Below are 15,824 nucleotides of genomic sequence, written 5' to 3' on the forward strand. Positions count from 1 at the left end.
ACAGACAGCTGAGGAACAGAACTCATACCTAGCCCTGAGGCACATCAGTAGAGAGAAGCAACAAAGGAGAACAACAGTAGAAATACAATAAGAAGAAAATCTGACTAAATACATGTGGAGCTGCTCACATAGCATCTACTTAAATTTCCTGAATCCACAAAAAAGTTCTTCTGCTGTCTTATGCAGAATATGTTCAAGGTCAGTCTTCCTGATGTTTAATAATCAATCATAAAGCAAAGGAAAAATCTGTTTTGCGGTAATAACATCTCATTTACAGAGTATTCTACATAGGATTTCTTTTTTTAAAGTTAAACATACTCTATCACATGGCATATACTAATATCGGGATTTGTGACATATAAACCATCTATGGTTCCTTACCTTTTAAAGCTTCATTGATGTAATTCTGTATGTAATACACTCTGAGCTTATCATGCACCATATTCTGGTCATCGTCAATTCCATTAGCCATAACATAAATTGGGACATTGCCATACTTCGATTTAACCCACTTCAGCAATTTACGCAGTCCCCAGGGCACTACCGCAGCTCTGCTGGGGGAGTGCAGCCATGTAATGTCATTGATCATTTGAACTTCAAGATAGTGGTCATATTTTAGTGCATCTTCTTTCTCCCAGCCCACGAGGGTAGTAGTGTAGTGACTCAAGGCAAAAAAATCAAATGAGCCCTGGATTAACTTCTTTTCGTCTTCTGAGAAATAAGGCAAATGGAAATTATACAGGTCAACACTGTTTCTTCGGTGAAGCCATCCTCTCATCGCCTGTGGGTAGTCACCATTCCCAAAGATGGGCTCTGCAAGCCAGCCGATGTCAAACTCTAAAATTCTGTCAGCCACTTCTTGGTCATTCCTGGAAAAGGGACAAGCTGGTTCTACCCAGTCAGCTTGCAGAGCTATAGATATTTTACCCTTCTGAGATCTCCTGAATTCTTTGTCATAAAGATGCCATGCTTTCGCATGGGCTTTCAACAGGTTGTGCCCTGCGGTGTATGTCAAGTTTTTCACGGGCGGTTCATTCATTGTGATCCAAAATTTGACATGGCCCCCAAGACTCGTAAAGCAGAATTTGGCATACTCAACAAAAGCTTGAATGGTTTCTGGGTTTTCCCAAGCTCCATATTTGGCAAGGGAAACTGGAAGCTCTTGATTCTCGGCCATAGGTTGCCATAAAGCAACAACAGGAGTTATGTTAGCTCTGAGAAGTTCACTAGCAAAACACTGATAATAATGTACAAGTGTGTGGTTGACTACAGAAAGGTTACCTAAAGGAAGGATTAAAGACCATTTCAGTGAAAAATGGAAGTGTGTGACATGCATTTCCTGCAGAAGAGAGATCTGGAGCCTGATAGCAGCAAAGTCAACACAGTGGCGCTTGCGTCTAGAGGTGAAAACTCCATCCACTTTAATAAGCTTCTTCGTCTGGTGAATATCCCACACATAAACATTGGAGTCAAGAAACTGGGTGGGTGTCGTGTCTACCTAGGTAGAATAAGAAACACACCCGATTCAAGCTGTTTCTTCTAGGTAGGTGGGAGCATCATAACGATCAGACACAACTTAGTGAAAGAATATCGTTAATTCAAAACATTGCGTTTAGCACCTCTCTCGCATCTCTGATACGATAACATCTCTGACTCATATGAATGAATTAATCTTCTGGTAACATGTGAAACCAGAAAAGTATCAAATCTATATAAGATTTTCATCCTACTTTCCAAACAAGCTTATGCTAATGGTCACCATGTCTATATCTTCTCCAGATTGTGCCAGTCCACGTGGGAAACAAGGGGTTGCTCAGGGATAAGGCACTAAGCCTGTGACAGATCTCCAGAGAAGCAGAACTTCAGCAGACTACAGTCATTTAAAAAATGTTTTTCTTTCAAGATTAAGAAGCCATACCTAAGGACCTACACAGAGACTGACTGTTGTAAATTATCCAGTAGCTTCAGTTTCAAGACCACTCCCTGAATGCAGTAAAAGAAATAATGAATGCAACATAATTTCTGTGTTCAGATCTTTTCCTGACTGTGATGAAAGATGAGTAATGCTCTGTACTTGATTTTGAGCACGAATTCAGTTGACAAGCAAAATTTTTCCTTCCTGCTAAAGACATCCTGTTTTATTTAACTCATAGTGAACCCTTTGCCAAGTTATTTCAGCAGGCTGTTGATGCCTGAATCAATTTTTTTTTCAGACCTCTAAGTAAACTCACTATGTATTACTCCAAAAATAAATGCATTTCCAGTAAGTCTTTAGGGCCTTAGATGTCAGAATTGCCTGTATGACATACTGGACATAGTAGAAGATGAGCTTCTTAGGGTCCCACAGAATTATACTTCCATTTATTAATGAACATCGCAAACACAGTAAGGACTAGAAAATGGAAATGTGAATTACTTAAAATAATGCACAGTGTAAAAATCTCCTCACTCACACTCTAGCGTAACTCTTACAAGAAAGATCCAAACTACAAGATACTGGTCCCACATGTGTTTATTTGTCTTTTTTTTCCCTCTACTTTTTTTTTTTTTTCTGGTGCAAGGTTCCCCCTGGGTTCGGATTTCCTTGTCCTGCCCTCTGTTTGAAAAGCAGGTGTCAGCCTACAACCAGTGTTCAACTTGTAGCTGAGGTCTGCAGACTGTATAAAGAAGCTGCTGAAAATCAGTTGCTGTTTTCTCCGGAGAGGTCAGTACTGTGCTTATAGAAGAAAGTAATAAAAAACAGCATGTCTGAGGGAAATTGCTTTTCTGGAGAATTGTCCCTTGTAGATTACTAAAGCATGCATTGCCACTAATACTGTGGGAATGCTGTCAAAAGAGTTTTTCCACTGCGATGCATCTACAAATCACAGTACCTAAGCCTTACAGCACAGAATGTTTGAATGGCCTCTTGAAATGAAAATATTCTGCTTTGAAGGTTTTGGGGATGGGAGGGATTTTTTAACTGTCTTAGGCTGACTGACTCCACAACTTTATAGCTGTTATCGATCCCAAAGGCAGGAATTCCATTTCCAATGCCTAATTTATCTAAGAGCTAGGAGGAGAAAAACTGTTGAATATTCTTGGAAATAGGCGTACCAGGTAAGGAGACTGCAGTATTTTTCAAAAGAACAAAGTCAGATCTTACTTTGGAGTGAGAAAGAACAAACAAGTTCCCTATACTCTAGCCTTAAGAAAGATTCTGTCTTTGTGGAAAATCTAAATTAAAAATTCTGTTCTTAGATCAAGCCTCAGCATTGAATTTAAGTACACCTCTTTACTGTGGTTAGAAAAGCCCTGCAAGCTAAAACAGCATCTGAGAATTACAGAGCCAAGCTGTTACAGAGACCATAACTAAGCTACAATTTTTACACATGCTATGAAGTCTTAAAATGTGAAAGGTTCTCCCAAAGTATCAGATTTAGTTGAAATAAAGACTGAGTACTATGAACTGGATCCACGATCTAGCCAGGTGCTATCCAGGGACACTAAAGGCCCCCATCAAACACAGTACTACACAAAATGACAAAGAAATTTCATCCAAACCTAATATTGCTTAGGTTTTTTTTACACAGAAGCCCTCAAACAACATTACCAGGATATATACGCATTAAGATGTAGAAACATGCCACTGGAGTTTGAAGAGCTTTCAGAAAGTTTTCTAAAACATATATTATCACATCAGACAAGTATTTTACCATTAAAATTATAGACATGAAAAAGCAGTAATATTTCCTATTTCATAGACTAGGACCTTTGGAAATCCACTTTAGCCGATCTAACCAACTTCCATTCGAAAAGTACTGACTTCCAGTAACCCACCACATAATGTGTCCAGGGAAGCTGAGCATCAGACCCTTTTCAATTTCTGTATGTTTTTCTAAAATATTTATCATATTTCAATTTATCTTATCTTAATCTGACTGGATCTCCTTGGTCACACGGAGAAAGTCTAGTAAAGACTGAAAGACAGTGTTTGGCACAAAAGCCTTGTACCCATCTCCATGCAGCACTGTGGTAATATATATTGGCAAATACACTCTATCCAGCAAATGTATCAATACGAACTTGTGCGCTGATCTGGCTGGACAGCCTGTTGGCTTTATCATCAGACTCACCTGAATGTAGTTGTCAACAATTCCCCAAGCAAAGCCACAGGGAAAAATCCCATCTATGGGCTGGTTTTCAGGCAAAGGTGGGAAACCATTTTTTTCTATCAGCTTTTGATAGAACAAGACAGAAGATTTGGGCATCAACTTCTTGTCGTGGCTTTGAAAATCAACATAAAACAATCCACGTCGAATGCTGTATCCCCTGTGCCATTCAAAGCCATCCAGGAGGGACCAGACTGTGTAGCCAAACACATGAACTCCGTCGTACCGGGTGGCTGGGGAAAGAACAAAACCAAGCTTATCACAGTGCTCATTTTCCTCTGTAGATTACACCGTATCAGCAATGTTTGTGGTATTCGTGTGTAAGAACAACGCAATAGGGCAGATAAGTTTAGTGGTGGACTTGGCAGCGTTAGTTTTACGGTTGGACTTGATGATCTTAAAGGCCTTTTCCAACCTAAAGGGTTCTACGATTCAGGGCTGCCTCAAAGCCCTTTTCAGGGAAGATACTTCAACTGCACTCAGGAAGCTGGCAGGACGCACGCATGCACTGCGTAAGGTTGTAGAGATACCTGGCTTGGCTTTTAAACAAGCCAGCTTTAGAAAGAGCAGCGGCGCAGCAGTGGTTTGAGCAGTGCTGCTAATTAGGCACGCCGAACCTGCGCCTCAGAGCAGCGCACGCTAGGCTTGAACTGTTTGCAGCCGGGGAGCCAGTGCCTGCACTGCACTGCACTCTGCTGAGCACACACTGCAGCTCGCTCACGCCGGTGCAGCTTCCGTGCCATCAATGCAGCGCTACCCTGTAGGCAAACAAACGTTATACTCTTTTTTTTTTTTTTTTCCTCTCCTTCCCCTCCAATACAAATACATATTGAGAAAACCCTGACAATGCTTTTGGTGTGCTGACGAATTTTTATTACCACAGATTTTTAGTAGAAAGGATAATGCAGAAGATCCTCTTTATTTGATAATTTTATCTCTTTACATCTTTTATGGCATAACATTTTCCAGCTTAAATATTTAAAGGTTTCTAAAAATACGTGTATATTCTGGGTCAACTGACTTTTAAAAATCACAACACACTTTGTAGGTCAATATCAGGGTCTACTGGCGTCTGTTAGTATTGCCAGCATTACAGTTTTATTTTAAGATTCCAAATGATGCTCACTTTTAGTTGTATTAAACACCGAGGTTCAGCAAAATGTTCCTGGGCAAGGCTCAGGTTCAGGAAAGCACAAAGGAGTGTGCTTATTTTAATTACATAATTAGACCCACCCTAATACAGCAACGCATTTAAGCACATTCTTAAATGTTCTTTTGAACTCGAGTTTGGCTCTGTAGCCAGCAGAGTTTATTTTTATTATTCACCATCTTCTGTCAACCCAAACTGGGTACTGACTGTACATAATATTTTCCAGCCTAGTAACACTGAAAGCGTTATTTCAGGCAACAAGAATATCAAGATCCTCATTTCCTGGTTTTATTAATGTACCTCATTACAATCAGTTATGAAAGACCGCATGGATTCTTGATTGTAACCCTGTGTGAATCAATTAAATGAACTGTGGTTAAATAAGCAATGAATTTGGCCCAGTCTCTATCAGAGGTCATGAGAAAATGTCTAAGGAAATGGAATATTTCTCCTCCTACAGGCATCATACTTTTGTGTTTGGCAAATGCCAGTATTTTTCTAACCTCTGCATGCATCCATGATGACATCTGCCATACCAGCCGAGTAAAAGCCAATACAGGTCCACTTTACGATCTGGTCTCAGTGAGAATTCCTCTTTGAACAGCATCTCATCCCTTCTGTAAGTCATCACACAGCACTCCCACACCTCCTGATCACCTCATAAAAATTCTCCTCAAATCCTTCTTTAAAAATGCATTTATTTTTAAACGTCACCTATGAAAGAAGCAACTTGAAAATTTTTTGGAGGTTCCAAAAGGTTTGGAAGTCTCAAATACTGTATCCCACTTGAATTGCAAGTTGTTGAAAAAAACACAATGACAATTATTGTCTTTTTTTTTTCCTTTTTCTTTTTCCTTTGTCTATCTCCCCTCTTTTTTAAGGCTGTTGGTGTGCAAGCCAGGCTGGCTGAAACCTGAACTGTTCTTCCTTCTGAAGCTGTATGGCCTTGTTCATACTACCTACTGGAAGTAACTCCTGACCTGAGCAATCCCCCACAGCATGCCTAGAAGTGTGCTACTCTTCAGGCCAGAACTCTGACAGAACTGGGTTAAAAATTAAACAGCACTTCGGTTCACGCTCTGTTTACCTCACTAGTGCAGAAACACTCCAAGGAAACACGGCCAACCCATAAGCATTAAATACAGATCCTTAAAACCCTCTGCTCAGCTGCTGTCCAGCAGCAAGTGCATGAAGGTGAGGAGCAGGAAGGCCACAGCCCTGGCTTCCATGAGGAAGGTGCCCAAGGATCTACGTCTTGCATCTGGACATACCTAAGAACAGCTCAGTCCTGACCTGTGAGGGGCCTGACTGTTCCCTTTCTCCTTAATACTCTTTGAATTCAGACCTTCTAACTCCCCAGATAATGACCTAACCCATCGACTACTCAACATGGCACAGAGGAGCTTGCATACCCTTCTGGTCAACATGCTCCACTATATCAATGTATTTGTTGCACCAGAGACGGAGCAGGGAAGTGAATATGACCCTAGAGTAAGTGGTTAGATACCTACCCAAGTGAGAAGACATCTCCAACCAATTAGCAGCTCTAATTAATACTTAACTACTTTATATTACAGCTCTATTTACTCTATTCAACCCTAAATGGTATTTGGCTTTAAAAAAAAAAAAAAGAAAACTCAATAATAGTAAACAGTAAAAGGATTTAAGGCTACGAGTCCCACATAAGGAGGCCCTTTCCAGAGCCAAAAGAAAAAAAAAAATTAAAAAATGTATGGAGCTTGTCTACAGCATGCAGCGTCAGAATGGACATCTACATCAGCACTTCAAATGAAATTTTGAGCAAATCTCCCCCCTTATCACACTTCGGTTCACATCACAGAGTGGTCTCAGGATGCATTGCCTGGGTTCCTTTGGGGTGAAATTAATCCAGAAAAGGGCTTCAGGAATGCACACAGTGTGGACTCCAGGCCCTCAACACCAACTCTTTTTACTCTACAGGCTTGCTTTGACAGGGCTGCACTTACTTGATAACATAGATACAGAAATAAGCAGTTTTGTCTGAACCAGGGCATATACACAATCAGGCAAAAATAGTGGCCAGGTCTAAGAAGAAGCAGAAGCACATTTATGTGGCCCTGAGTCTAGATTAATTATCCTTGATTCTCACTGCTATAGCTCCAATGCCCTTTTACTGTCCCATGAATGTGGAAGTGAATCTCGTGGTAAATAGCTCACAAATGTCTACACTACAGTACTTTATTGCACTGGATAGACAGGTCCTCAGCCTGAGCGAGACAACATGTGCCTTTGGCTTGTGATGTCTTTTGTGGATTTTTCTCAACTAAATTCCCCTAGATACTGTATACAGAACTTTGGTATTCACATTGGATTTTGCAAATTCTAATGACACAAGATTTGGGTGCAATAATTTTCATCATAATGATGCCAAAGTCCCTTCTGCAAATCTAGTCTGTCTTTGCTTTTTTTTTTTTTTTCTGTAAAAAGTTTAGGCAAGTGCTAGTACTCTTAAGTTAGTATGACAAGACTGCCATAGTGGTGGTGTTGCTGTTGTTATTATTTACTGAGTGGCATATTAAAATGAAAGAAACTCTGTAAATTGAGATTATTTCCAGTCAGCTGTGATTAAAAGGCAGATGCATGTATGTATGTCCAGCAATTTACAAACTAAGCAGAAATATGAGTTACAGGAATATGACCCCTTCATGAAGATGAGCTGTTCATCTGACTTCAGGTAGACTAGAAATACTGTACTTGCAACAGTTAGTAACCAGTTTGCTTTCCATTCTCCCCATTTTGGATGCACTGGCTAATGTATTTATTGACCTTTTAATTTATTTGCAATAATTAGATTTCTGGCATAGCAGATGAAATGAATGTGGGACTCCTGTGCATCTTGATGAGTGCTGAGAATAAAATCAAAGCCATTTTTGCCCATCCCCTGTATGAAAATGGCAGTGTAACACAATGGCTATCTCATCTGAACAAATAGCTACAATAATACTGTTAATAAATAACACAGTAAATTTCCCTAAGACTATTGAAAGTATAGTTGATATATGTTTTGCACTTCCTCCCACCAAAGACAGTAGAAATTCTCCTACTAACTTCAAAGACAGCAGCATCAAGCTCACCAAATATGTAGGGTCTTCAAGAGAACAAACCCAGGAAAGGGATTTGAAGTCTCATTTCACAAGTGCCAAGATGAATGTTAAAGACCAAAATTAGTTTTCAGCCTGGTTCTTTAACCAGTCTCTGTAGGCTATTTTGCACTATGATTTTGTCAAGCACGTATTAATACAACCTCAGTCCTACCTTTTAAAGTTTCCATAATGAACTTTTTGAGATAGTAAATATATTTGGCATCATCTCTCTTGGTGCTACCAGAAACAAACCAGCTGTTCTCCACAATGAATATTTGGGGGTTGTTATATTCACTGCTTATCCAGTAAAGGAGCTGCCTCAGGCTTATTGATTCCAACTGCTGGAATTTCATGTGGGAGTCCAAGAGCTGGAAACTCAGGGTAGCTCCAAAAGAAAGAGCAAAAAAGTCTGCTGTTCCTTTGATATACTTCTTCTCAACTTCACTGAATTCAGGCAACAGAGATGAGAGGTTGCTCCTCATGCTCTCTGGATAGTCACCATCAATAAATATGGGTTTAGCAAACCAGCCGAGCACGAAATCAAGGGATTTTTGACATTCTTTTATGTTTTTTTCAGTCATACGTTGTGGTTTTATCCAGTGGGAGCTAAGGGCAATGGACACTTTTCCTTTTTGAGTTGGACGAAAATGGTCATTGTAGAGATGCCAGACTTTAGCATGGGCCTGTTGAAAAGAAAGACTGTAATTAATGCACCTGAAATTCCATTTTAAGTAACACAATTAACCTCAAGTACTGATGTCCAGTGTCACGCAGTAACCACATAAACATGCATTTGAAGGCTCAGCCTTATTAATTCATCAGTATTTTACAACTCATATTATATTAATATTAATACCATAGATCAACTAGGAATCACTAGTTGGTTTGGGAAAACAGCACCTCCATTTTCCATGAGATACTATTCCAGGTAATGAACACACTTTTGGTAGTCAGCTAGATACCTTTATTAACTTCTATTATTGAATTCAGACATATATCCAGTAGTTACAAAAATGAAAATTAATTTAACTAAACATGTTTCAAAGTATGTTTTCATTATAGGAGTATCACTTTATCTGTAGATTCACAGATACATAAAGAAGGATAGTCTATTCCTGTCCAGATCTCTCAAACAATACGAGACAAAGAAACACCCTTGAAATTATTCCTCTTTGAACCAGAACACACAGTATAGGAAACACTACCAATGTGCATTTTAAAAAGTTTAGTGAAAAACAATTCGCCACAGCTCCTGAAAAATTATTCCAATAATTCAATTTAATTCATTTTATTAAAATTTCCTATTTACTTCTAGCATCAGATTTCAACCACTTGTCTCGGTATAATTCTATCTGTTATTGTGAGAAGATCTTTTCTACCAAATTTCTTTCTTGTAATCTTACAGAGTCAATTTAAACAGTCTCTTGATGTTCCCTTTGAAAGCTAAATAGATTAAGTTCCTGGAACCTCACATTATCTTCAGGCATAGCTTCAAACCATTCTCACTGCTCTCCTCTGATTCTCTTCCAATTTGTCATCATCTGTCTTAAACTGCAGAAGCAGAATTGGGCATAATGTGCCAGTGGTAGTCTTGCCAGCAGTAAAACCAGAGACAGTTTAACACACTATTTCTGCTTATGTGGCCATAGCATTACACTGTGAGCATATGCTTATCTAAACTACCATATCTCCAGAGCCCTTCACCATCTAAACCATATTTTTTTCTTTGCACCTAGCTTATCAGAGAATTTTGATTGCTCTATGAATCAACGTCCCATCTTTTTGTCATCTGCACATTAGTAGAAATTGTAACGCATTTTTCTAGGTCATTGATAAAAAGGTAAAAAATATGAGCTCTATTCATTAGAATAAAGCCTACCTAATAACTGTTCCCAGTTTACATTTGCATTTTGAGATTTATCAGCTACTGTTTGTTCATATGTGCTGTCATGACATGAATCTCTATTCTTGCCATACAAAGTCACAGTTGTGATGAATATATATGACAGATTATTAATCAAAATGTCACCTGCATTTTTAGTCCTCCCTGGAATATAAGCCGTATAGAAAGCCTTATGATCCCACTCCATGCAATTGGTATGTTGGCAAATTTTATCATTAATGTATTGATAGTTGCTGTTCACCGTTTCATTTTCACACACTCTTGCCATTCAAGCTTTGAACCACAGTGATTTCCAGTTGCCAGCACTACTAGGAACATGAAGCAATTAAGATTATTAATCATTTTTGACAGAGACACTGTTAATTACCCAGGAAAAATAATGAATTCCATCATTCTACTGTTCTTGCAGAATTTTAATTCTCACTGCTGGGAGAAAAACAACTGGAAGTGAAGGACAACTAAAGGTAGGATCAATAATCAAGGCTCAGTTCAGCTGCCCCCATACAGAAACCTGCTGCCTTTGAGTCATCACGGGATATACAAAAAGTCTGTGCAGATCTGACACCGTCTCTAGAGGAGACCAGACCCACACCCTTTTAGAGTTGTCACCAAACCCCGAAGAGAACAATCTAGGAAACTCTGAATCATCGTACACACCTATGTGCATGTGTCTGATTCAAGCTCTCAGTTGCAAACTTCCAACATACATATTCTCATTTATAATACATCAATAGCTCAAATAAATGTGCTGCAGTTCTACCATCTGTCTATATTAATACAATGGATTTTGATGCTAGTGAGAAACTAAATATAGTAACCATTTCAAGGTCTTGTGTCAAAAATACGAGCTGACTTAAGCACTGACTTAATTTTACTTCATGCAGAAGCTCCATTATGCTGATGAAAGAACAAAAGGCATTATGCACCATGACCAAAGCTACACACCCAACATTTTAAATACCATTTTAAAAATACCATTGGGAACAAATGTGCCACCACTTGCAACCCAAATTTGCACACCCAAATTTTCCCTCATAAAGGTGCCATATATTATCTGTCTGTTGGACCTGACTCATCTCCAGATTTCCTGTCTCAAATGTTAAGATATCGTCATGCACAAGCAAACACACAATTTAATCTCTGTCATCTGCTGCCCACCCACAGAGCACCTCAAGGACTATGGAGGACTCGCCTCATAATTCTCGTCCCTCCCTACTCCTGTCAGTGGAGAGAGATCTTCTAGCATTCTAGTATCCTTGATTCTACCACGAAGCAAGGAAGCCATGACAGACAAAACCTATTATTTAGTTCAGAGAAGACATGTTCTACAGACAGATGAAAGCAAGCAAGAAGAAGCCCACTTAAATGTCTACCCCCTGGAGTGTCCATGAAGTGGAATTATACTGTTGTCATAAAAAAACAGCTAAACACAGAAAATAGTGCATCATAGCCCCCAGGCTCTGTGGACATAGATTAATGAAGTAGTTCAAAAAACACATAGAAATAAAATGGGAAGAAGCCAGTGACAAGGTAGATAGTCTCTATGGAAATCTGGGACAGAATTCATTTGCCTAAAATTAGGTGTCTAATGCAGTTTTAGAGAATTCAGAGTATTCCAGCCTCTAACTGAAGTTTCAGAAAGCTGTGAGTCTCCCATAAATCCTAAGTCAGATCTCTCAGTCCTGCAGAAACACCTGGGACATTACAGGATGTGTAAAATGATAATTTGCACCTGTATCTATTTTCAGGCAAATGAATCCCAATTCTACGGTGGGACTCATTTTGAGCTAAATACACCTTATATTTCACTGTCCATATGTGAGCTGAATGCCCAAGCTCCCACTACAGGCAATGGAGATCTCAGACTCCACTGAGCTGCCTGAACACAGGCATTTAGGTGCCACTCCAGAAAGATACAGGCCTATGTCACATCTGCCATTTTCCATGGAGAGATCCTAAATAGCCTGGGAAGTCTCACATGGCACTACTTACACTGAGCTAATGAGATCCCACTCCAAATCAATCTACTTACCAGAGTCCAGTGAGTGATTCCTCAGCACAGTGCAGCAGCCATATCGTCGCACTCAGCAGAACAACTACCTAGGTCCCAATAACTGTATGGATTAGCAGTAAGATTTAATGTAGGTGCCTAGACCTTTTTGAGATGTTTTATCTGAATGACGCTGGCAGACCTAATAGGAGACCTTGCTCTTTTGGAGCAGCAATTGGAAGCCAGGCAGAATATCCTAGGGTAGCTCAAGTGACACTGTATGTCTTTGCTGGGACAACAGAAACTTCCTAGATGTCTATTAACTATAATCAGAGTTTAGCCTCCTATAGAGATGATACAAGTAGAAACCAACCTACCACCAGTTTCTTCATATTTATATGAAATCTTACTGCCTTATCTCAGTGACTTACCTATTGGTACCTATTTTTGGTTGAAAGCTAACTAGGATTAAGATCATGGTAATCTACACTTCATTACTTTTACTGACACACAGCATGGTGACTCCATGTCCCTGGTTTTGCAAAGTGCTGAGGGGTCTAACTTAAACCGCATTTACCTTACCCTCAAAATGCTTACATCACCATGAAAATCATGAAGTTTTATATCATCATGAAAATGAAAAAAAGTCTCAAGATGTAGCTTGTCCTTGGCTAAACAAAGGTAAGCTAAGTGAAGTCTGTACTTCAGGTTTCAGGCTCAGGCACAGTCCCATTTTCAAGTTGATACGTTCTTTTTCCTCTGACTTTCCACCAAATATACCTATTCAGACCACGCTCTACCTATACTCAACTTGTGAAACTCTGTTATTGGTCATGTTAGATCAGTCTTCCAGAGATCCCTGTGTGAACCAAAGTCAATAATGCCAGATTCTAGCCTTGATGAAGTGTCAAACCCATTTCCAAGACAGAAAAGCCCCCTGCAATGCAAATAGTGTGGGCTAGCCTTACAAAGTCCAAATTCCTGCAGTGATAGCAGAAATAATTCAACACAGGCAATCTGACACAGTCAAGTCCTACTCTATTGCAGGACAGATGCACATAGTCCAAGAATCATTAAAGACAAAGTCAATTTAGTAATACACAGACATTTGTTTGTCTGACTACCCCTCTAAATTCCTGTCCAAGATCATTAAGACCTTCCTGCGTCTGGCACTGATATGTATCATTCTGCAAGTTCTCAGTACTTACATCTATCATGATGCATAACCTTCACAAGAGCAAATCAAGAATTATAATTGGGAACATCATGATTCCATAATTTGTGTTCATTCCTCTAGAACAAGTTGTTTCAATTTTAAGTTGTGTGCCTTCTGAACCAATAATAATACCATTCATTTCACAAATAAACTGCACAAATAACCTGCTCTCCACGCTCAGATGAACTATTCTGTATTAACTCTCTATTTGCATGGTAATGAAACTAAATAGGAAAGTGTTATTGAAACTCATTTAGCAATACAAAGAGAAGAGTTAATTGGAAAAGATCTGCAAAAGCTTTTTGATCACTAGAAACCAGGCCAATGTATCCCCAACAAAAATGTCATTATTCAGTCCTACATCAAAAGCCCTTACGAAATTGATATAATTATTGGAATGACATGGTAAAGTCTAGTATATGATTAGTCAGAATGTGCCTTGTACCAAGAAAGGGAAAAATATAATGTGTTTTTTCCCCTGTATCGTCAAAAGCAAGTATTTTAATCGCAAGCTGTAACAAAGGATGTCACATTTCATGTAATGTTTCACCCTTAGATCCAAAGTCAAGTAGGTTTTACCCACACAGTCTTTGGGCAAATGTTCTCTTTCACAAGCAAATTATGTTCTTAACACTGAATAACACATACAGGTATTTAAAAATTGCTTAAGGTTCTTCCCACATTTCAAAACTGGTAAAATAATATCTTCATGTATAAAGCATAGGACTTTGCTATAGATAACGTTAGTCATGCAGTAACTTCGTTTTTCCTCAATAATCCCTTCCCAAATATGTATTATTCCAGTTTTCTTTTTAGTCTGTTAGTCAACATTGCCACAGATGACTGGTTCAATAAATTTGGTATTTTTGCCCAGTATCAGCAACCTGGGACTAGAATTATGCTTGTATAGAATCACAGAATCATAGAATGGTTAGAGTTGGAAGGGACCTTAAAGATCATCAAGTTCCAACCCCCTGCCATGGGCAGGGACACCTCCCACTAGAGCAGGTCGCTCAAAGCCCCATCCAGCCTGGCCTTGAACACTTCCAGGGATGAGGCATCCACAGCTTCTCTGGGCAACCTGTTCCAGTGCCTCACCACCCTCACATTAAAGAATTTCTTCCTGATATTTAATCTAAATCTCCCCTCTTTCAATTTAAAACCATTACCCCTCGTCCTATGGCTACACTTCCTGACAAAGAGTCCCCTCCAGCTCTCCTGTAGGCACCCTTCAGATACTGGAAGACTGTAAATGGTACATAAAACACCAAGTGAACATTTTTCAGTCTATAACCATTTAATGTAAAATTTGGTACAATTATAGTTTTAAGTACTGATCACACACCTGAAGTGCACTGATTTGTTTCAATTCCTTTCTCAGTACAATGTACTCACTGTTTTTCACACTGTGCTGGTCACTGCAACGTGCTGGTGCCTCATGAACATAAATGAATTTATGCCTGCCATACATAAGGCAGAAAGCAATACCACTCCTATTTTACATTTCCCTATTGGGAACAGAGATATTATGACATGCATAGAAGAAAAATTAAACCACACACCTTAACTTGTAGAGCAGTGTATTAACTCCAGAACAATGCCTCTGTTTGGTGTGATACTCACCTCTACAGAAGAGCCACCAAAGATGGCATTAAATACTTGTCTGAAAGAACAGCAGCTAGATAAAAAAATATTTCTCCCCATCACAGGCAAAACAGAGGAGCTTTGCTAGCATGAGAATAAAAAGAAGGTAACCTGAAAGCACGAAGCTAAGCCACAGGCAGCAAGAGGGAAAAGGGGAAAGCTTCTAGGCCACAATTCACTCAAGCCATTTTTAATGCCCAGATGACAGCGAAGTGAAAAGTGCCTGTTCCCCTCACTCACGACATGGGCAGGCTGGCACAGCCACTGCAGTCGATATCCTGCTCAAATAAACTAAAGCACCAAGAGGCAAGTGGGCTGGGAAAGCAGTTTGTAGTCTCCCGAGTCGCAACAGTCTCTGAAAAAATAAAGGTCATCTGGAAAAGAATTAAGCGGCGTTTGACTTTGAGAAGCAATGGGAGACGAGATAAAAATAGCTTTATTTCTGACAACAAGTGCTTCTGAGACACTTGATGCATTTAATCATTTTCCGTTACCTCTGACAGAAAAGATTAATTACGGAACTGCACAAAAATAGTTCAAGGAATGTTGTGACCCATGTGAATATTAAAGATATGAGAGATTCTTAAACAGAGTACAAAAAGAAGATAAAAGTACAGAGCAGTTTGAGTGATTTAAAGCTGAGAGACA

The 15,824-nt window shown here is 39.3% G+C and overlaps 1 protein-coding gene across 1 annotated transcript in view; it reads right to left on the reverse strand.

Annotated features, from left to right (window-relative positions):
• KL (klotho) overlaps positions 1 to 15,824 on the reverse strand; it is a 48,582-nt gene that overhangs the window by 3,783 nt on the left and 28,975 nt on the right. The window contains exons 2-4 of the mRNA XM_074151773.1: positions 8,596 to 9,106; positions 4,116 to 4,384; positions 382 to 1,498 (exon numbers count right to left, since the gene is read on the reverse strand). Of these exons, the coding sequence (XP_074007874.1) occupies positions 382 to 1,498; positions 4,116 to 4,384; positions 8,596 to 9,106 (1,897 nt within the window). The remainder of the gene's footprint in view (positions 1 to 381; positions 1,499 to 4,115; positions 4,385 to 8,595; positions 9,107 to 15,824) is intronic.

This window comes from Numenius arquata, chromosome 1, assembly GCF_964106895.1.
Source record: "Numenius arquata chromosome 1, bNumArq3.hap1.1, whole genome shotgun sequence".
NCBI classification, from domain to species: Eukaryota; Metazoa; Chordata; class Aves; order Charadriiformes; family Scolopacidae; genus Numenius; species Numenius arquata.